The 24,054-nt window shown below is 43.9% G+C and overlaps 1 protein-coding gene across 4 annotated transcripts in view; it reads left to right on the top strand.

Annotated features, from left to right (window-relative positions):
- Positions 1–24,054, top strand: part of Kyat (Kynurenine aminotransferase) — a 123,603-nt gene that overhangs the window by 41,576 nt on the left and 57,973 nt on the right. For all 4 annotated transcript variants that reach the window (XM_055063001.2, XM_050194587.3, XM_050194588.3 and 1 more), the window contains 2 exons: positions 20,728–20,814; positions 23,935–24,054. In XM_055063001.2, coding sequence (XP_054918976.2) covers positions 20,728–20,814; positions 23,935–24,054 — 207 coding nt within the window. The remainder of the gene's footprint in view (positions 1–20,727; positions 20,815–23,934) is intronic.

A 24,054-nucleotide genomic window follows, 5' to 3' on the forward strand; every position in this document is an offset into this window, starting at 1 on the left:
CTGTAAAATTTCATATAGAAAGGGTGTTATGGTAATTTTTTTAGTTGCATCATCATTGCATCACCACAGTACACATAATCTATAGAAAGAATAAATAAAAGCAGTTTGTGAAAAGGTTACGCGAGAAGAGGAAAGATAAAGAAATTGTAAAAGTGTTCTGTTTGAAAGCAGAGTGCGAGGAGCATACCTGGTGCATGCGTGTTGTGCATTACTAACAATTCGTGTGTGTGCTTTGGCATCTCTTGTGAAATTCCTCTATGCTAATTTTTCATGTGTGTAACCACTGCTGCTTAGGGCTTAATTAGAGGTGAACGTGTACAATTGCGTTTAATGAATTAAAACTTCAATACCGGTGTCACACTTGTAAAAGGCTCTATAGTAAATGGTCTTTAGTATTGCAAACCATAAAAATGGAAAAAGTTGCATTGCGGCTACATGGAAAAATCCCAATGGCCATTGAGGCATTTGAATACTTGGACATTAAATACTTCTGGTGCCATGATTGTCAGCAACTGTTCTATATTCGTGAAAGCAAGCAGCTCTGAAAATTAATGTAAAGGAGGAAAAACTTCTTAATTAACCCATTGAGGGTTGTCGTCTTTATGCATGTATGGCGACGAAAACAAATTCCATATGGTTATGGCCGTACATATACGGCGACGACTGAATGTTTGAAAAAAACATGCATTTTCGGAATGAAGCGTCGCCATATACACCTCAGGAGGTGCTGCAACCTTCTGTGACTTCTAGAAGAACCTTTGTGTTGCTGTCTTTTGGCTTCCGTCAAAACTAATTTTTCGCTTTGCTCTATGGTGTCTGTCACCATAGTACAGTAAAAGCTTGTTAATTCGAATTTTGCGGGTATGCTACGAAATTTCGAATTATACAAAATTCGAACTAATGAAATTCAGAGGAAAAAAATCGCTCAGTTAAAGCGCGTATATAGTCCGATGTAGCGTGAGCGCACGCACTCTACGTCGGGCACGGCCAACGCGGTTTGAGACGTTGAGATGGCTCTTGCTCCATCTGCGCGTTCATCGCACCGACTGTGCTGACCCACAATGCATGGCGCAGAGAAAAAAAATATCTGTTTTGCCTTAAAGGCGAAGCATCGCTTGCGATAGCAAATTAGAAGATCATTATACGAAGTAAAGATAGTAGTTTATTGGCCGTATAAGCTTGTAAACATTCGCTTACTAACTAAATGAACAATCACGGTGTCACGTGTGCACAGGTAAACATGAATACATCTCACTTGATGACCGCGGAAACTCGCTGAAAAATGCTGGAGTGAAGAATCGCGGCCATAGCAGTGAGTGAATTGACCTTCGTACATCTCTCACTTCAACGTTAATGAAACATAGAAAGAACATTGCATACGAAGCTACCGGCACTACACTGACTCTGCAAACATTGCAGATCGCTTTGAAGATAGGCCGGCGGAGGCACGCACTTTAGCCACGTCATAAATCGCTTTCAATATAGGGTGCACGGCCGCACCATAAGCAGCAGCTGCCAAAGAAAAATTTACCCCCCCCCCTCCCCCTGTCCCACCCTGATGCCTTCTGTCGCATAATTTCTGTCGCAATATAATGGTGCCCACGCCGCTTTGCCGATGGTCACAGACAGCCGTTCAAAGTGTTCAAAGCGGCACGCGGATTTGGGATTCTGTGCATGCTCCAAAGAGAGCAGCTGACGGCAGGAGCGTCGACGTCTAGAGGGAACGGCATAGGGTGACTGGCTGCAAGCGATGCGGGCCGAAAGCATCACACCATAAAACATCCCTTTGCTCTGTCAATGCTCGCTGCAGGAATAAGCGCTGCGCTCTAAAATGCACTCGCAAAATGCACCACAACCTGCTGCGACATTGGTCTCCGTTGTACTTTCATAGCTGCACTGGCTGCACGCCGCCGAGTTCCACTATACAAATAGGTGGCGTTCAAACGCATATCCCAGTGATGCTTTCCTTTCAGTAATAGCCACGAATCTCAAAGGCTATGCTTTTTGGTACTGTGAGCGCTGATAAACGTCACGGCAGCCATGTTTCAGGCATTACCTAGTGCCGCTTCTTGGCAGAACACCTCATAGAGAAAGAGCATAGCCTCCAAGATGTAACATGAAAAAAAGAAAGAAAAAGGAAGAAGAAAAAAAAACGTGCCGCACCGCATACGCGTTTTTATTTAGAAGGTCTTGAGAGAGGAAGAGAAGCGACCTGCAACAGAGGCGTTGGCCATGCCTGGCCAGGTGCAAATGTGTCTCTCTCCAGTCGAGCCTAAACAAAGAGCTGCAGATGGAAAGAGCAAAGCTGTGCGGCCCACGTGCTGACGCCAGCGTCACCAATGTGCTCCCGCGCACTAGCACTCCCCCATCTACGATGACTCAGAGTTCGTATTATTGGTGGCGGTGCGGATTTCAGTGTGAATTAGTGGGATGCGTTACATATTGCTTTCAATACATCGCTGTACAGAGTGTGGTGGTACTTTGAATTAAGTTGTGAATAAATGAGCTTTTACTGTAGTTATGGAGCATTTATGCTTCTGCCAGCTTATTGCAGCATGCTCGTGACCATGCTTTCCCGATTTATAATCTGCATTTTCATGCTTTTCGTTACGAGATGTCCGCCTGCATGACCCTCTCATAGGCGTGCAATTACATTATTTACAGATGGGCACTCGCAAACCAGTGATACTGTTGCACGCGCACATTTTTCTTCAAGGCGCTTGAGGACTGATAGATCTTAACCTAAATATCCAACATTTGATTGCTGCAAGTTTCTCACTCATTCTCACTACTCGGCATGCTTACGGGCGTTCACATGGCACACCTCACTTATGCTGCAGCCTGGGTCTGTTGCTGGGTCCGTATTCCCTAACATTCCACATCATTTTCTATTCTTTGGTCCCTTCGTTATCAGTTCGGACGTAGATCGAAGGCCACTGCACTGCTGTCTTTGCTGGGACGGCTCCCTCAGCGCAACACATGATAAATATAGACAATGAAATGGACAGTTTCAAATTGTCTTCCTACTTGCGTGAAACCTATTAAAACTTCAAAGTAAGTTGTAATATTATCACACTTGTAAAAAGGACAATTGAATTATGGTTGTTTAATGCATGCACACATCAAAATTTTTTTTTGCTTCATTGCCACCTAGAAAACGTTTTTTTTTTTTTCAAATAAGTCGCTCTCAAAAATTTACATAGGTAAGAAAAAAATTGTGACCCTGGAGGACGCCTTTTCTGAAAAAAATTTGTCCCTTGAAGGGTTAATGCAGAGAGTTATGTTTGCAGACTTATGTTATATGTTTCGTTTTGTTCATAGCTATGTGAAATGCTGGTTTGTGATATTTTAACTAGGAAAAAAATGAACTTATGCAGGATGTGCGGGGTCCTTGAATTGACAAGCAAATATCCACCATGCATGCTTCTTTCTCCACTCAGAAATCGCCACACCTTATTTAGTTTTTGCAAAGGATTGGAATACAAGTTCAAGTGAGACAATCTCTTCCATTAGCTCCCTTTGCAATCTCCCACCCTCTCACTGACGTTGGAGGGGCAGAGAAGAGACTGGAGAGGGATGACTAAGGCATGCCATGTGGGCTGCATGGCACAAAGGTGGGGATGGCGAAGCACCTCGAAATTTTTTCATTTCCTGGATTTTGCGGCTCTTTTCTATTTAGCATAGCCAGATTTAATTGGTATAGCCAATAATGTGGAATGGGAACATTGTAGTAAGCAGTTCATTTTGTCATAGAACACGCACAAAAGTTCAGGGTGGGGCAGCTGCTCGTTGTTACAATTGAGTAGAGATGTGCGAATATTCAAAACTTTCGAATAACGAATCGAATAGTGTCCCATTCGTAAATGTGAGTGTTTTAAAATGTTAACTGAGCCCAATTAAACATAAGATTGGAGCAAGATATTGGTAAATTTACCCCCCATGGGCATAATATAGACATAGAACATGAGAACTTGTGTAGTGCAGCCATAGGTCGGCGCACTCACTCATGAGTGCACTCACTCACACTCACACTCATTTCAAAGGCGTGAGTGCCAGTGAGTGCAAGTGTGAGTGAGTGTGTGCGGAGGTGAGTGTGAATGTGGTGAGTGGAAGTGAGTGAATGGAGGTGAGTGTGAACATGGGTGAGTGCTTGCGAGTGTGAACATGGTGTTAGGGAGTGAGTGGAGGTGAGTGTGAGTGCAGGTGAGTGTGAACGCAGGTGAGTGGAGGTGAACGTGAACGCGAGTTATTGAGTGCGGGTGAGTGTGAATGATGGTATGAATGTCAGTAAGTGCTCTTAGTAGATGTGAGTGTGAAGGTGAGTGAGTGAGCGTGAGTAGATGTGAGTATTAATGTGTGGGAGTATATCACAGCTACCACAATAATTGAAAACGTTTAAAGTTCCTTTTAAGAGTGGAACACGATAGTGTAAACATGCTATGTTCGCATCGGAAATCATGGAAGGCTGTTGTTGGTGGGACCCTATCAAAGAGGAAGTGGACGCAGCATCGAAGACGTGCATGTGCCGCGTCCGAACTTATTCATATAAAACTCCGTTTAAGAGCGTGCGCACCATCGACTGACGGTGGCTGAATGTGTTAACATGCTGGTCTCGCAACCCATAGTTCCTGAGGTCGAATCCCCGACCCGAAATTTTATTTTCTGGTTATCATCTATTTATCGCCTTTATCGGACATTTTCGCTCATGGCCAACAGACGCCGACAACGCCGACACCGGATTTTCTGTGGCCCTGCAAGCCACAAAAACAAATAGCCATCTTGATGACTCAGGCTGACGAGCACGCCACTGGAATTCGACCTAGTACTTTTCCGGTGATCATAGGCATAGCAAGACGGGGCTAGCTGGGAGGGGGGGGGGGGGTGCTATTTTAATATTTTGCCTTTGTGGTGTATGCATTAAGCATGATTCAGTGAACTTCTCAAATAATACCCGGGGTTTTACTTTCCTAAACTATGATATGATTGAGAGGCACGCCGCAGTGGCGGACTCCGGATTAACTTTGAACACCTGTGGTTCTGGCATTCTGCCCTCATCGAAATGTGGCCGCCGCGGCTGGGGATCGAACCCGTGTCCTCGAGCTTAGCAGTGCTACTTTTCAAATATAATGTCGCTTGGCAGAACTACAGGAATAGTCTCAAATGATAGCATAAACACAAAAGCAAATGGATTCTATTATGCTCAGTTCGATGTGCCTACTGGTGTAAATTCTAGGATTACAGGTATTCTGGGCTGTTCAACATGTTTGTGATATTTCTGCCCAAAACTGCTTTGGTAGCAAAGTGAAATACAATCTACAAAATGTTCCAATTAACTAGTTTCTTCAGGACTGAAAAAACTAAGCGTAGAGACATATCTCCTCATCCCAAACGCCTTGCAGGCTTCCTCTCGTCACTTGACACTCGCCCTCCCAGTTTCGGCGCTTGCTCGGGAGGTGTAGAGCAGCTTCCATAGAGTTACGTGAGTTGAGACATTAATAAGTTCTGCTGGTTGCGCATGTGTTTCTATCGTATTTTAGATTTATAGATAGATAGATAGATTTATTTCTCTCAAAACAAAGTACAGAAATGAGAGAGGACAGAAGGGAAAAAGCTGCCGAATGCAGCTTGAGGACCCCCTACGCCCTACAGAGCAGCAGTGTGGTGAAAAACAAAGGCAATGCGACAGGTTGCAAAGTATACACAGAAACAGAATTCAAGATCACAATACTCGTAATCTATTGCATAATTGTCATTTTACACGTAATCTATTACATTGTCATGATTTTACACAATTAACGCAATTACACAATTTCTTCACCAATTCCCATTACACAATTCTAACGCCAACGTAGACAAAAATACAGATAAATATAATTCATTCAAGTCTGCTACAATGCATTGTCATACAGTTACACAGGTGAGCTATTCGTTTGAAGGCTCGAAAAGATTTATCAATTCCATAAAAGTTTGTGTAGAAAACAACCTAAGAGAAAAACGATTACCTTCGAGAACATTTAGGTACCTAGGCAGATTGTACGATAAAGATTGTGTGCGGTATTTGGTGCGACTTAACGGTAGGGTCCATGACATCAAGTTACGTACATCATATGTAGGTTGTGTAATTGTATAATATATGTCATATGTAGGTTGTGTAATTGTAATTGTCATATATGTATTGTGTAATATTTGAGAAACAATGAAAGAACGCTGTTAACCTGCCCGAAGCAAGGGATCTTAGTGCATTTCAGCAGAATATCTGCGTTTCTTCATTTTTTTTCTTTTGTCGTGTTGTGTTGGGCTGTCTGCTGCTAGTCGGAAGTGTTTTGAAGCCAGGTCACTTTCTCCAGCCCTGCAAAACTTGCACGTACATTGCTGTAGTTTATACAGTTTTGTCGTGTTCTGAGCATTTATTGTGCGAATGGCTCTTCCGCTGAATCCTCGTTGTTAGGCGGGCCAAGGGTAGAAAAATATTTCCTTTCCTGCAGAAAAAGAGCGCAGATTGAATGCACTCAAGCAGGTGAACGGAAGTTGTGTAGTGTTTATTTATTTTTTTAGGAATGCTGCGATCTCACTAAAGATCGTTCCAGGGAAGGCATAGATATAAAGAAAAAAGAAGCACAATCAAGTAATTTATACAATGGAAAACACTAAAACACCAGCAGATTTAATACAGGAAATTATTAGTAGCAGTACGCTTGGTATGAGTAAAAAATAGAAATCACGAAATATACGATGACAGGATGCGCAATGATGCAGTCAGATTATTCAGCCACAATTCCGATACAGGTTTTAAAAAGAAATTGTTCACAGAAACTGTTCAGCATTAATAAAGGGAAAATTAGACATCCACCGGTTCGTAGCAACTGCTGTAAAGGAAACCCATACGGGTTTCTCGAAAGAAAAGCCTCACAGTTGAAGAAAAATTCGTCCTGGTTCGGGCCTTGAACCCGGGATCACCGCCTTTCCGGGGCGGCTAGCTGATAGTAGGGCGAAGTCGATTTTGTCAACAACTCGAAACAAAGGCAAGAGTTTGACAAAATAGTTCTTGTGGGTTTCCGCTAGGTGGAGAGAGGTGATTAATAAAGGGAAAATTAGACATCCACCGGTTCGTAGCAACTGCTACAAAGGAAACCCATACAGGTTCCTTGAAAAAAAGGAAACCCGTACGGGTTCCTCGAAATTCATCCTGGTCCCGGACCAGGACGAATTTTTCTTCAACTGCAAGGCTTTTCTTTTGAGGAACCTGTATGGGTTTCCTTTGTAGCAGTTGCTACAAACCGGTGGATGTCTAATTTTTTCTTTATTAATCACCTCTCTCCACCTTGCGGGTTTCCGCAGAACTATTTCGTCAAACTGTTCAGCATGTACATTAATTTCCACCATAGCTAATGTTACGCTTTGCTTGTGTGGCAACTGTTAGCGCGAGTGCAAAGCACAGAGACATTCAAAATCGGGCATGGGAAGCCTTTTGCAGACGGCGCCAAAGGGCCGGGAAGTGTAAGGCTCCTCGGCTTTAGGGAGGCGCCGACGAGTCGCCGAGACGTGACCGTTAAAAGTCATGCGAGCCGTGTGCGTGTGTACCTGCGGCACCTACGCTTGGGACGCTCACCCCTTCTCCCGGTCTGCTGACACGACAAGTTGGTGCCGGGTGCTTGCAGGTGCGCGCACGAGACAGTTAAGCCCATTTATGGTCCGATCTTGTGCCTGCATCCCTGATTGGACCAAACTGTGCTACGGTGACCTAGAATACTGGGAGGGTGAAGCTTTTCCAGAAAATTGCCACACCGCCGTGCTGCTTTGCCGCATTTGCTGGCTTTCTCCACTGTGGAAGCTGCGCCAAAGCGGTGGACGTCTGCTATGCGCTTGATATTTGGTCGCTATAAGCCAACATTGCGATAATTAAGCTTGTATAATATACAACGTAACTGCAAGATAATACTGCAGCGACTCGTCACACAGAGAACGCATTTGTGTGCTGTAAATATGGGGGGCCACGGTGGCCGCATTTCGATGGGGGCGAAATGCGAAAACACCCGTGTACTTATATTTAGGTGCACGTTAAAGAACCCCAGGTGGTCTAAATTTCCGGAGTCCTCCACTACGGCGTGTCTCATAATCAGAAAGTGGTTTTGGCACGTAAAACCCCATAATTTAATTTTTTTTTTTGTAAATATGGGGATTTTGTACATTTCCTTCTATGCTTGCAGGTTTGTCACTGCGATGGTCCGCACTTATGGGGCTGTTTCCGGCACACATTCAGTGTGTACTTCATTGTGAGCGGAGGTGTTCAGTTAAGTGTGGCGTGACAAGCGTAAACATGCTGCAAAATAGAATAAGCACGAGATGACACGCATAACCAGGAGAACGAAGCAGATATAAACGACTTGCTCATGCTAACGCTTTGCGCCTTTACTTTCTTTTATTTCATGCGTTAGATTTGGTTTACAAGACCGCCTCCCGCGCTCTGCTATTTCAATCTTAACGTGAAAGTAAATTTAGCAATTTATTCTGTATGCTCGCCGGTTTGTACGTAGCAACTACATATACTTGCTGATCAATTAATATGTAGTTGTAATTACATAATGAAAAGAGAACTTATTGTAAGGATGTAAATTTTTCATATTGTACTGCCATTGAAGGCAATATCAGTACTGATATTTAAAGTTAATAGAAATATTTGCAGTGAATCAAGGGTGGTAATTTGATGCAAACACACATAACATCATCATGCATAATTGCTTTCTAGTTTACATAACAATCCTACGTTAGGCAACAAATTAAGCTTATCCCTCTGGCGGGCCATTTGCATTTGATAGCATGAGACAAATTACATGTTGACGATTTATGAGAGGACTCGCGGATTATATAACAAGGCTGTTGTAACAGTTAAACTTTCACATAATAAATGCGTTAACGGCTGGGCCAGTAATGGTTATTTATTCATTTCAATGTAGAAAAAAAATTGTGTATAAATGGAAAATTTCCTAAAAGGAGTAGGGGCCGGACAAATGCAGATGACGCAGATGTATGATTCAATGCTTCTGGCGGGTTGACCGGATGTCTCCGCATCATATCACCTCCAGACCTCGCTCCTCTCTCTTCTCATTGACCTATCACACGTAAAGTAAAGCCCCTGCACCTTTTTAGTCGTACGGCGTAATCTTAGTAATGTAGTCTCCGCATTACATGATCACCTCCAGTCTTCCAACCTTTCTCGCTTCTCATATTGAGCTATCACACGGCGTAATGTCGTCCCCACATTGCATGACCGCTCCTGATGTTTCTTTACTTTCTCTCTTCCCTTTGCTCATTCCGTAGCTACGCGCCTCCGCCACATTGCTAGGCATTGCATCTTTGCATCTATTCAGAGCCAATGATGATGCAGGTACTGCAAAGCCAGAAAATGTGGCTTGATCGAAAGGCTGATAGAAGAAGGCAACCAGTCCGGTGCAGAACCGGATCACGCCGAACGCGTGTCTGAAAAAAGGGATGAAAGGCTCATTTTTTACATTTGCAGCTATGTGACTAGGAAGTTTGTTCAGGAAAGAAAGTGAGCACTGTCGCGATATTCTACTAACCAAGAAAGAATATGTTAGTCAGTTGAGCGCAGCTGGTTACACACATCTAGCGGCGGGACAAGGGAGGCTTGCTGTACCCATCTGGCCATCTCATTAGATTTATCAGAGATTTTGAGAACTTTTTCACAAGGTGTTTCAGTACTCGGGAGCTTCATCACAAAAGCGTGATGCATAGGCGTTATTGAACTCATCAGGAAAAAGTGGGAAGTTGCAGTCCGGTGCCCCATTCGCGCGCACTCACTTGCCGCTGAAATTATTGTTTTCCATGTAACTACTCGTCTCCATTTTTTTGCAAAGTCTTTGAAACATGCGAACACTAACTGCCGTGAATCTTCAAAATATCTGAAATTAAGCTGCTGTATGTGAGACTGGGTTATTTGAATCTGTTTGAAACGTTCTCATCTGTTGCACTTTTTATGGTGAAGCAATCCCAACACCTCGGATGAATATTTTTTTATTGATGTACAGTGATCCCTGCAGAAAGACACAAAGCCTGACTGACCCCAGCATACTCCGAAACGTCCACTCTATACCTGTTTATAATGAATATTTGTTGTCTCATGTTATATTTTTGTTAGGCACGGAACATAGATCTCTGTATTTGTTGATTATATTTATTATTTATATAGAGCAGGTTTGTATTCCTGAACAATTTTCTAAAGGGATTGAAATAACACTTTTACGTTTGTACATTGCTTGCTGTATTTTTGATTCGGCAGTTACTTAATTTATGCAGCAAAAATGCTAGTATCTATGCATTTAATTTAATTTTATCTGGATATCTGTAAAGTCTCTTTCTGTGGGACACCTTTTGTGTAAAACCTTGTGGAATAAAGTTTTCCTGGCATTGCTTTTATTTCTAATGTCTGCATTTAATACAAGCTTTGTCTAAGCACGGCGAAGCTCGTTGCTGCATGCTATCTCTGAAGCGAAATAAGCTAACATGATTACGGCGCTATGGCCGTCCCTACTCTTTATCTTGTTTCACTTACGCTCTCTTTTAGTGCTCTTTGGATAATAAAGTACTAGTCGAGGCTAACAAATTGTCGAATTAAGATATTTGGATATGGCTGTAAACCACTGGCAACCGTGACTGGTAGGCTCGTAGTGGTGAGCGAAGCTGTAACTGCACCTGTGTGCTGCAGCTGACTGCGCGAGCAATTCAGTTTTTTTCGTTACTCTTAATTATTGCATACGTCACCCTTTTGCCCAATTACCCATGCGAATAACTTTATTTTCATTCTCTCCTTGTGCGTGCGACTTCATTTTGTGTGTTTCTACGCACATACAGCTCCCACATTACCGTTTCTGAACTCTAGCACCAGAACTAGGCCGTGCTGATGCCGTTCAACACATGATTTTTGCATTATCTTGCTGCTCCAGCACTAAGACAATGCTTAAAGATGGGTAATTTCCATGCCGTACCGCACCATTGAAGTTAAATAGCCTCCAGGTGTCTTGCGTAGAAACTCAAGAAAACTACAGCGCGTAGCAGACGCCCCTGGCTTTCCACTTGCTTCCAGAGCGCACAAAGCCCACGGGTCCGGCACAGCAGTGGTGCGGCGCGGCAGTTCTCCGCAAATGCCTCATGCGGGAGCCGGCACTTTGGACACTCTTCCAGTGTTCTAGGCATAAAGGATTTTAGGTGACTTTAACCGTGCTCGTGTTCCAGACTGCCGTGTGAATCTCTGCAAGGCTCCCATTGGTCAAGTTAACGCAGCTCCTCTTTTTGACACTAGCGCCAAGGCGCTCTTCAGTTAACGGCCCTTTTGGGCAGGCGATACTTTCAGAAAGTGGCGGCGCACATGGTTGTTTACGTCGTCATGGCAACAGGGACAGCAGCCACGCAGTACCTCCTCTCCAAATCAGCTTTTTAAAAATTATTATAGCGACTCGTCCGGTTCGCTACCCACTCCCCCCCCCCCCCCCTCTCATGTCGCATGCGCAGTTTTTTTTTTTTGCTTTTGCCTGTGCCCGCAGCGTGTTCTTTGTGCACGCATGCTACGCCGCGAATAGCTTTCTTTTTTTTTTCATTCATATACACACTGAATAAACGCCACACGCGAGTACACAAGTAACGCCAATGCGTCCTTCAATGTATAAAGACGCATTGGAATTGTTTGTTCCAGACTCCAGTGCTGTGAAGACAGAACCTCGTACGGGATATAAAGAAATAGTGCGCTGCTGTGTAGATAAGAACTCTGCTTCTAACTTTTGTAGTTGCTGGTATACACTACGGTGCTCTGTTGCTCGATGTTCGCTCACCCGCAGTGATGTATTAAACCAGTTTGTTTTACATCATCTCATCTACGTGCCGTTCCCTCCTCGATGATCAACGATGGGCAAGCTCCGAGTGAACGCCGTTAAAGTTGGTGGCCGCTCGAAGTCATGAAGTTATTTAAATATAAAGCGTTAGTAATTGAAGGACTAAATTCATTTCGTTCTCTAATTGTTTTAAGGAAATATGAATATTTAAAGTAATTTGAGTTAAAGGTGTATTCATTAGGTGTTCTAGAGTGCTTGTGGCATGTTGACCTAGAATGATTTAAAGAACTTCATATGGACATGTCAATGGTTTTGTCACCATGAATAAATCGAAACAAAAACTTTAGTCATGCTAGTTTTGCCCTACTTTGCAGTGTTAATAAACCAGCTCTTTTTAATAAATCAGTCGATGAATCCGTTAACTTGGATTAATTATAAATCAACTTTATTGCCTTCCTCTGCACCCCCTCTTATGAGTTTTTTTGTGTATGTAAATGAAATAATACTGGCGCACTCAAGCACTGGTCAAACAAGCATTTTGTAGGCCAGCAAATTTGTATCTGCTGGTGCAAGACGAAGGCGTCTTCTCAGAAAGATAAGTATTTTGGTGCTCAGCATATACATTGATTTATACTTGAGGTTATGTTGTTAACATGGGTTTCCCATTGGAGAGTGCGTGTTAAAGTGAGACCTAAATATTTGCCCTGAAATACTCAAGTGAGAGATGTGTCATTAATAATGTAAGTAAAATCAGATATGTTTCTTTCTACTTACTGTTAGCATTACCTATCTTTGGGCATTTAGAGTCATCTGCCACTCCTGACACCAAGAAAAGGTAGAATTTTGTATATGGTGATCATCATTACAATTAATTTTGCTGTGTGAAAAACAATAGTCAGCGAATAGACTGTTGTTACAATGTAATCGGGAAAACAAATCGTTTATGATATTAAAAATAAAACTGGTACCAAAACACTGCCTTCTCGTACTCCAGATGTAATAGGTGCTAAATTGGAAACTTCGGTATGAATATACACGAATTGTGAGTGGCAGAGGGCTGCATACTCGCTCATGAGTGCACTCACTCACACTCACTCGCACTCATTTCAAAGGCATGAGTGCGAGTGAGTGTGAGCGGAAGTGAGTGCAAGTGTGAGTTAGGGCCAGTGAGTGAGGGAGATCAGTGGGAGTGCGAGTGGAGGCGAGTGCGAGTGAGTGCCAGTGAGTGTGAGCGGAGGTGAGTGAGAGTGAGTGCCAGTGAGTGTGAGTGGAGGCGAGTGCGAGTGAGTGCCAGTGAGTGTGAGCAGAGGTGAGTGGAGATGAGTGCGAGTGAGTGCCAGCGAGTGTGAGCGGAGGTGAGTGCCAGCGAGTGTGAGCGGAGGCGAGTGCGAGTGAGTGCCAGTGAGTGTGAGCGGAAGTGAGTGCCAGTGAGTGTGAGCGGAAGTGAGTGCCAGTGAGTGTGAGCGGAGGTGAATGAGAGTGAGTGTGAGTGGAGGCGAGTGCAAGTGAGTGCCAGTGAGTATGAGTGGAGGTGAGTGAGAGTGAGGGCCAGTGAGTGTGAGTGGAGATGAGTGCGAGTGAGTATGAGCGGAGGTGAGTGAGGGTGAGTGCCAGTGAGTGTGAGTGCCAGTGAGTATGAGCGGAGGTGAGTGAGGGTGAGTGCCAGCGAGTGTGAGTGGAGGTGAGTGTGAGTGAGTGCCAGTGAGTGTGAGCGGAGGTGAGTGAGAGTGAGTGCCAGCGAGTGTGAGCGGAGGTGAGTGCCAGCGAGTGTGAGCAGAGGTGAGTGCGAGTGAGTGCCAGCGAGTGTGAGCGGAGGTGAGTGCGAGTGAGTGCCAGCGAGTGTGAGCGGAGATGAGTGCGAGTGAGTGCCAGTGAGTGAGCGGAGGTGAGTGCGAGTGAGTGTGAGCGGAGGTGAGTGAGAGTGAGGGCCAGTGAGTGTGAGTGGAGATGAGTGTGAGTGAGTGCCAGTGAGTGTGAGTGGAGGTAAGTGCGAGTGAGTGCCAGTGAGTGTGAATGGACATGAGTGTAAGTGGAGGTGAGTGAGTGCGGGGCCTTGCAAAATTATGGTGAGTGTGAGTATTCTGCCACAATGCCGACCTACGAGTATAGCAAGGTAAATCACTTGGGTAGCCATACGTTACAGGCTATACAGCGATCATTCGCACTCTGAAGAGTCCTGTACAAACAAAGAAACTACTTGATTGTTCCTAATGCTCCATTTTTTTAATAAACAATGCTTCATAATGTACGATGTGATGACAGAAACTTGCTAAATTAAAGAGTACTAGGATGTTAATGTAGTTTTATATTAATTGTGAAACTGACTGTTAATTATTTAACAACTATTCATTATTTGGTTCGATTTGCTTCTGGCACTATTCGATTCAGTCTCAAAAAACACTTGCACTCCCACTCCTTTTGAGTATTGTTAAAACCGGTAGTGTTATAAGTGTATTCAACTGCTTCTTTTTGTCTTAATAAAATGTTTCAATGTTTGTCCCCTCTGCTCTGTACATGCAACCTAGTTACAACAATTATCGGTTATAACAATGGAATTTTCTTGTCACTTGAATATTGGTATAAGTGGGTTCGACTGTATTGCCCTTGTGTTTATTTGAAGCAGATTACTACATGTGTGTATGTACTCTTGAGAAGAAGAATAATGCAATGGCTTGTTTAACTCTTACTCGCAGAATAAACTTGTGTGCATGAAAAACTGAATTTTATTGAAGTGGTAAACAGCTGGTAAGGAAATGCTGTTACCACAATGAAAATTTTTTTTCTAGTTTTCACTCATATAAAGTGACGTGGTCACCTAGGGTGACCACGATGCACAAAGAGTCTAGAAGTCACTTTTAGTGGAGGCCAGCCCAACGGACTGTTTCCTAGCATGTGCAAGAGGACAGTCACGTCTCGCACATCCATGCTGTCTTTGAAGTTTAGGATTTTGTACTGCAGGCAGCACACCTTTGTAGGATGCACCTTTCCATCTGGTGCTTGTAGTGAAATAAAGCTAAACCTCAAAATAAAGAACTGCGATATGTTTAATCCTTTATATAACAGTCAGTAAAATCAGCAATTTGCTTCGTTATATTGAAATTTCATTTAATTGAAATTAGACCTTTTATGCAAATGCGTACTGTTGCCGGTGCATTCTTTGTTGCATGATAAGAGCCGCCAGATTTTCTGAATTATCGAGCAGTCGGAGAATGCACATTTGAACGAAAAAAAAAGTGTTTTGTTGAATTTGAAAGTCGGCAATGAAAGATGCTGTTTCATGTTGTGTAAACTACTTTCACATCGGTAATATGAAGTGAAGGCAGCCACGCTTTCATGTAGACTCTGGCCGCCGCAGCTGATGGCGTCACTCGCAGTGGGACAGTGCTATCATAAAGAATGCTGGCAACAGGGGGTGAATGCTTCATCTGCCTTTCGCTTCGACACGTCTTCGAAACTAGATTATGCAACCTCTAATAATAAACACGCGTGAAGACAGCAGCACATGATGTCATGCCATCACAGAACGCCCCCTCTTTGCACATATGGCAGATTACCTCTAAAACAGGGCGCACGGGCTGTGTATGCGCTTAGCCACACTGACAACCATTTAAGTTCGTTATATTGAGGTTTAACTGTATAACGAAATTCTCGATATAACGAAGTGTTTTAGTTTTTATAACTTGTCCATAACACACCACATATTTTGAATCTCAATATGACAAAGTGTGTTTATACATGATTTCAATATAACAAAATTTCACTGCCATCACGAAGGACTACCAAGACAATAAAAGAAACTCTGGGGACGCAGATTTTCAAATGGTTGAATCGCATGCAGCTCCTTGCGAATGCATCTCTCAGATTGTGCAACGTGCAACCAAGAGTCATCGTTGAAGTGGAGCAACATCATGTTTTTTATAAAGGCCAAGTGAAATAAGATTCTGTCATGCCCTGCACACTGTATGCTTTAGGTGTGGGTGAAAGCATGTGAGGGTGAGCCAAGAAGCATGGTGGCTTAGAAAGAGTGTGGCTGTAGGCCAGTTGGTGAACCACGATTTGGGAAGTTACCGCGAAGAACCGAAGAAAGAGACAACACGAAGCGGTACTGACAACTGCTCATTTGGGAAGTTACAGTTGTCAGTACCGCTTCGTGTTGTCTCTTTCTTCGTCCTGTGTGTTCTTCGCGGTAACTTCCCAAATCAAAAGTATGGTGGCTTCATAAGCGCAGTCTTCCCATGTGAGCAAGGGGAAAGGGTGGAGGGAAGCTTGCTTGTGGTAACTCGATCCAAGCGCACGCGAGGGTGGGCACAAGTTTTCTAGCATTTTCTTTTCTAGTGTGACTGTGGCTGTGCCTGGCTGGCAGCGTGGCTGAACGCATACGCAGCCTGCATGCCCTGTTTTAGAGGTAATCTGCCGTATGTGCAGAGACTGGGTGAGCTGTGACGGCATGGCATTGTGCTCTGTCTTCCTGTGTGTTTATTGCTAGAGGCTGCATAATCTCAAGTTTCAGAGAAGCATTGAAGCGAGAGGCAGGCGAAGCATTTACTTCCTGCTGCCGGCAATTTTCATTATAGCATTGTCCCACTGCGGGCAACTCTATCAGCGGCAGGGGCGGAGTGAATATGAATGTGTTGCTGGCTTCGCTTCAGACCGCCAATATGAAACTGTTGTTGACACGTCATGAAACTCTTTCGTCGCCAACTCTCAAATTTAACAAAATTGTTCTTTTTTCTCTCGTTCAGATTTGCTCTTTTTTTTTTCAATTGCCCAATAATTCAGTTTGCAGCCTCACCTGTGTAAGAAAATTCCATTGGCAACTGTACTTAATTGCAGAAATGATCGAATTTCAGTATAACAATATTTCGACATAATGAAGCAATTTACCCATTTTACCAGCTTCGTTATATCAAGGTTTAACTGTATACGTGTAGTAGTGTGTACATAAGGCTTCGATTTTATTATCTGAGCCGCAGAAAAGAACATGGCCCAATAATGTAGTTGGCATGTACAATTTGCACCATTGGTGAGCTAGGCGTTTGTCTGAGAGAGCAATGTCTGTGTCAAGGACAGCTTCAAGAAAAGGCTGAAGATTTCACTTGGACCTATCTCTTTCTCTACTCGGCAAATGACACTTCACTGTATTGTAAATGGTTCAGCGGTGGTGAATATTGTAGGACAGATGATTCCATATACATGCCTTTTCAGTCATGAGAGGAACGTAATCTTCATCAGCCCCTGTGTCAAGAGGCTTGTACCCAGTGTGAAGGGCTTTTCTCACGTGCCTTTCTCTGCATGTGTTCTAGTAGATTGTACCATTAACGTAAAAGTCAGAATCACTCTAATTGGCGTGTCACCCCCTGCGAAACTATCAGAGTGCGATTGCATTTCCACATACTCCTAATACTGAACACCTAGCAGTAATTATATAAACAAGCCAACCCTTTAAGCATGGTGGTCACTTCAGGTGACCACCAGTTTTATTGAGGTAGTGAACTGTAATAGAGTCTAGCACTTCATTCTTTTCACAATATGAACTTTCCTGCATGAAATATGTTATACCATGCTTGCAACCTAGTAAGGACAAAACCAAGGTTTCTTTCCATAGAAGACTTGGTTTTAGCATGTATCACGTCGTGGAGGTCATCACGGTTGGGAAAAAATGTTGACACACATGATACTGGAGTCCAAAGGCTGTGTGTTGCCACTCTTAAAGCAGCAGAAGCTTGAAAGAACGTGCCATTAGAAAGTCGACACATGACATTTGCATGCTTCAAGAGAAAAAAAAATCCACAAAAGGTGGTCACTCCAGGTGACCATCATGCTGAAAAAAAGTAAGGTGTGTATTCCCGATAACATCACATGGGAAGCTAATGAAATTGCTCACCCAGTTGAAATCACTCACCCATTCTACATAGATTGTGCAAGAGAAGCAGAGAATGTATGGAGAGGCATTGCTTTGGTCAGTAGGGATGGGAGCGCTTCAAGATGAGTTTATGGGTAATTATTTATATAGGGCATTTAAAGTCGCGTTTTCATATTCAAGGGCCTCCCCTGCCTAGCTAATATGTTCGTGCGCAACTGTCAGCAATTTTCTTGTGTAGCGCAGAGACTCCAAACACACACAACACAAGCCCTTGTGCATGTCTCCTCGGCTGTCCGTTGTTTTTGAAGCTTCTGCGCTAAACACTAGAAAATTGTGTCGTACCAACATGACCAAAACTCAATGCTTGTGAATGTCGGTCGTTTCAGGGTCCCTTTTTTGGGCATCTAATGGTACCTTGAAAAAAAATAAGGGGGGTTCAGGCTGTGGTAGTTCAGAGCATCTCAGCTTTTGCTTAACACATTAAGTGTTTTGTGTAGCTACCGTATAGACCGCAATTTATGTAGCTACCGTAAGGGCCTCACTATTTTGTTTCACCACTTTGACGTGGTAGGGCCCTTACATGGGACCGAACCTTTTGGTCAAAATAGTGCTGGTGCAGCCGGTGACTTGTGCGCACCCCAAATCCCTAGATGTGCCATTGCATCAGAAGTCAGTGCGCATCTCTCACCATGCAGTACGACAAGTGAAAGTACCAGTGCAAAAAAATTCGCTGATGCGCGCACGTGGCATCGGGGCACCGAACCTGATTGCTTCTTCATTGGAAATCTTTAAAAGTGAACGTTTTCTTTGCGAACCTCTCTGGGTTTTGTGACTGTGGGTGTTGCGGCCTGGCTATCTTCTTGCCAAATAGGCCAACCAATCACAGTGCGCCACGTGAACTGCTGTATTCCTTGCACCACCACGAGATGGCATTTGCCTCTGCGCATTCGTGGCAATGTCCGTGTGTTGGAAAAAAAAAAAAACCAGAAAGCTTGCCTTCGTGCATCCGCGACAGTGTCAGCGGAGGCATTAGAGTGTTTTAGTTAAGCGTCTTTACGCTCCGAGCTGCCCCGCTAAGCCACAGCAGAGCGGCGGGCGATTTTCACGTTTTAGTTATACGTATAGCGGAGCGGAGCGGACGGATAGATGGATGGATGTTGTGAGCATCCCCGTTGGAACGGGGCGGTAGGTTGCGCCACCTAGCCCTTGCTTTTATACTGCCTAATGTCCTACCTAGGTTAAAAAAGAAAAAAAGAAAAAAAAACACTATGAACTACCCCACCCAAGTTTTCTGATCCCCTATTTCGAACTGTGCTTTTGTACGTCTGCGTTTTTTGTCGTTTCTTTACTTCCAACAATCCTCTAATCGCCTCTTACTAATGCCAATTGCGGACATGTTTACTTTTCCACTGCTCTCGCTGAACCCAAGTGCTTCAAGGAGGCCATTGGCGCCTAAATTGACCGCTGGGTAGATGTCTTCACATTCTAATAAAACATGCTCCATAGTCTCCCTAGCTTTACCACAGCAAGCACATGCTTCTTCTTCCGTCTTATATCTCGCTTTATAGGGGCGTGTTTAAGACATCCCGATCTCGCTTCGAAAAGTAATGAGCTTCCCTTTGAGTTATCATAAATTGTTTCTTTCCTGATTTCGTTTTTTCCTCTTAAGTAGTTACTCTAGGACCTTTCGTAGGACCTTTCGTAGTTGCAGCGCCCCCTGGCCAAATTCAGGGTAATGAAAGAAAATAAAAACGCCTATTGATCACTCTTATACAGTAAAACGTATATATGTATATATATATAACTTATTTCTCCACGAAGTATCTAGACGTGCGCTTGTAAATTGTTACCGGTCCATTTTATCCAATGGAAAATAAAGCACCGCCTTGGGGAATGCCACGTGATAGCCAGCGCGCTTGCTTTCTGGAGCCAATCCAATCCTTTCTGACGCCGACGCTAGCCAAAGCGCTGCGCAGCACACTTTGCTCAGGCAGCTTCTAAGCGGACCGTGTTCCTCGCTCCGCTAGCCCGCTTACGGCTAAGCGGACGGCGCATGCGCATTCGCGCTTCCGCTCCGCTTAGCTGCTTAGCGGAGCGTAAACACGCTCAATTAAAACACTCTATTGCATTAGCCTCTCTACAATGCCTGAATAAAGCCTTCAATGTCACTTTGTGTGGGCATTCAATAAACACAAACTTGTGTTTCAACTCTTTACGCACTTGCACAAAGCTTCACTGCGCAGTGGAATCTCATTGATATCATCTTCACGAGAACCGAAAAATAAAACTTAGAAAAATTGTATTATCCGAAGCAAGCTCCAACAAGTATGAAAATAGGCGTACTCAGTGACAAACTCAATAGCAAAGGTTTGTGTGGCACCACTCGACGCCCCACGAACCACAGCCAATGCACTTTTATTCATCAACATTGAAATAGCTCGTCGGTTTGCGCTGAACTTTCTTCTTTCCAATGTCCATAAGGACGTTCTCCTGGAAGTTAAAGAAAAAAAAGCCGCCATACCTCGCTCAGCTGAGCAGCGATGCACTGCCAGTCGGTGTGGCCGCACTGCCGCAGGAGCGTTTCACCATAGGCAGCGTTCCATGTACATTTCTTCCTCCATTGTGGCTAAGGCTTGACACATTGTTTGTTGGTTTGTGGGTCGTTGGAAAGTTGTTTAAGCTAGTACATTGGAATATAAAGCTACAAGTTTTAGAAATACTAGTGAAAGCCCACTTCTGGGCAGTCTTATCAAGTTTCAGATGAAAACTTGGATCGCAACAACCATATATAGAAATACATTGCTTCTATGGGATATTGGCTGGGAAAAGAAAAGAGAATGTATTATCCTTAAAACCGCATTATACAAAATAGTATCAGCGAGATTCTACTGTTCATAGGTTCCAGCTAGTTGGATCTGGTTTTTTTTTCTAAAATTTTGGGCTGCCAAGTTGGGGGTATGGCCCTTACACATGTCTATACGGTAAGTAGCTAAAGCTGACATTTGATTGTTCATCTTGCAGGTGATCATCATCGAACCCTTCTTTGACTGCTATGAGCCTATGACTCTGATGGCTGGTGGAGTTCCAGTCTTCATTCCTCTTCGTCCTGTAAGGCATCTGTCTTGAAACATTTTCATAGCGATAGTTATGTGCTTTTGACTTGCTTGGATGTGTTCTGTGTCAGCGGCAGTGCTGTTTGTCATAATTTGCTCAACATAATATAAGTTTGCATTGGTATATGTAGTGGCTACAGGAGAGCAATCATGGGTGGTGTGGTGAGCTGTGTAGCTATACATACACCTTACATGTCAAAAACAATCACCTAAATGTCATTAGACTGTATGCTTAGGATTGTGTTTCATGTGTCCTTTAGTCAATTCATGTGATGTACGATACATGAACTAAGTAACTCCTAAGCATCAATAAAGGCAGAAGGCCCACCTGCGTGAACTATTAGTCCATGAGAACACTTTTGGGCTAGTTGGTCTGGTACTGTAAACATGGGATTAAGCAATGTGGGTGCAGAAAGACATACATGGTGAACAGACATAGAGGAAGCACACCACCCCTTTCTGTCCTTTCTCTATGTCCACGTGTCATCCAAAATATTGCTGATAGGCTCTTCATATTATGATAGGGAAAGGGTTTTATAATATAATGGCTACCTCCGGTCATCTAAGTTGGTTGCAGCACTGAGCTATAGGCTGTCTTACGGATGGATAGCAGTAGTGGTTTTGGCAGCTCAGACATGCATTCACTGGTGTCCAATCTTCCTAACGGTAAGTGTATCATGTTTGTGTGTTCTCATTTCAAGCTCAAAACAGATGTATGTGCATGGACATACAGTGAGAGGACCAAGGCTAAAGCATGCCACCGGCTTCCATATCACAAGTTTGCACTCAGCTTGCTTGCATGAAAAGACAGCATTTTCTGGCATTACTGTTTTAGCAGAATATGAGGATGGAGCTGCAAACAGCAGCAAAGGTGGTGATATCTTGGGGTGCTGTGTTTCCAACCTACTGGCTGTTCTACTAAGATGGTAACGCCAAAACGAAACATTCAATTTAGTAGAACTCCCCCCCCACCCATTTTTTTTTCGTTGATGGCAGAACATGGAGTAGCTGGTAGCTAGGATTTGTTCTTTGTTGAATAGGCTGGGCAGTGAGCTTCAGTCTCCAATAATGCACATCTCAAAATATATAGTTGATTTTGAATGTGAAGCTTATATCTTGCTTGTTTCTGTCTTTTTGAGCTGGTTAGTAGGAAAAGATGTTTTTATCTTGAAGGAAAATAATTTTGGCTTTATTCCTGTTTCTGTCAAATTTTAAAGGGGCCCTGAACCACCTTCTTAATTGTGAAGTGCAGTTGAAGTTAAGATAGACTATTTCAGAAAGGTTATGGTGCAAAAAGTACTTCAATGCGCTTAACAGACGTGAAGTAATTGGCAATCAAAGGTTGCATAGATCCTTTTCACAATGTTTCCATTCCTTCTTCAATGCTTTGCATTGCGAAGGCTATGGTGGAGTGGGGCGTGCCCACGACGCTCCGCCTACCGAATGTCACAGTGGTGCACAGTTCAAATTTGATTTTGGATGTTCACATAGATGCCACTACTTCCAATTTTGCCGCCTACGACATGCTAAACGCAGTTGTCCTCAGTGAGCTGCAGTGCGCTCAGCCGGTGAGTTCGTCGCGACATCCCGCAACATTTGCTTTGTGCATGAGAGGGCTTGATTGTGCCCTCGCACTCATATGCTCCAGTCTGACCGTGCTACATGGTGTGGACCGGCTTTGTCCTGCACCACAGCTTGACTAACGGATAGTAGCCACTTCCAACTTGTGCATTTTGAAGCACTATCAATAGCTCAATACTCGGTGAAGTCTGCCAAGGCATCTAACCAGGAGCGGCCAGGAGTTAATGCATACTGGTAAGCGTGCATGTGGTCTGACCTTAAGTTTTGCGTGGTTCAAGGCTAGTTGAGTGTTCAAAACAGTTGAAATTGGTGATACCCAACAGCTACGACAACGATAAGCAGGGTAACTAAAGTTTAATTTCTACGCGGGTGGTTGCGGCAGAGCGTGAGCGGACAATGGTCGTCTTCTTCCAGAAGTTCGTAATTCTAATCAAAATTCGAAAGGAGAAGCACACTGATCCAAAGACCTTTCTTGATGTTGACTATTCTTCCGGAAGTACGTAATTAAGATCAAAATTCGAAAGGAGAAGCACACTGATCTAAACCATCTTCTTGATTGATGTGAGCTATTGGCCAATAGCAGCCGGGTATGGGAATCTGCTATATTACGAAATAAAGCAGCCCAAAAAGAGTGAGGAGCAGGCTTCTGTTGACAAGAGAGTGCTTGAGAAAAAAGGTGACTTCGCACTCTGCTTGCGAGCGCTATGCGTCGCACATAACTGCAAAATTTGGCTGAGATGTTCACACCAGTGTATGCTATTCGTGGACTGTGTTTCTGCACCAAGCCTGAAAGGGGGTTCAGGACCCCTTTAAAGGGGCCCTGAACCACTTTTTATAGAAGTGGAGAAAGGCATTTGAAGTGAAAATAGGCTACTTCAGAAATACTTTGCCGCAAGAAGTACTTCAATGTGTTCAGCAGAAGCGGAGTTATTGGCAATCAAACACGGCCTCTGCTGTGCTCCATTCCTTCTTCAATGCCTTACACTGTGAAGGCTACGGCACAGTGTGGCGTGCTCATACAACATTCCGCCTTGTAAATGTCACCGTGGCATGCAGTTCAAATTTAATTTTGGATGTCAACATAGACGTGACAACTTCCACCTTTGGTGCCTACCATGCACTAAACAAGCCAAACGTGATTGTCCTCAGTGAGCTGCAGTGCGCTTAGCCAGTAGACTCCTGGCGACGGCACCCTGCGGCTGCCGCGGTATCTATGCCATGTAGCCAACTGGAACTTGATGTGTGGTATCGGCCAATAGCAGCCATCTAAGGGAATGACAAAATAGTGCATCTAGAAGAGAGTGAGGACAGGGCCTTCAGTTGAAAAGTAAGTGTTTAAGAGAAAGGGGACTTCGCGATCTGCTTAATTGCGAGCTCCACGCACTGCGTACGACAGCAAAACTTAGCTGAGATGTTCACAGCAGCTTATGCCACTTGGGGACTGTTATTTCACCAAGCCCAAGGGGTGGTTCAGGGCCCCTTTAAATTCTGCGGAGTGCCTACTGTGTCATTGCTTACTTTCTTGTCCTTTCAGAGAAAGGAAGGTCAAATTTCTAGTGCTGACTGGGTGCTTGATCCAAAGGAGTTGGCCTCAAAGTTTACCTCCAAGACTAAGATGATCATTGTCAACACGCCACACAACCCAATTGGGAAG

The sequence above is a fragment of the Dermacentor andersoni genome, chromosome 1 (genome assembly GCF_023375885.2).
Source record: "Dermacentor andersoni chromosome 1, qqDerAnde1_hic_scaffold, whole genome shotgun sequence".
In the NCBI taxonomy this organism is placed as follows: domain Eukaryota; kingdom Metazoa; phylum Arthropoda; class Arachnida; order Ixodida; family Ixodidae; genus Dermacentor; species Dermacentor andersoni.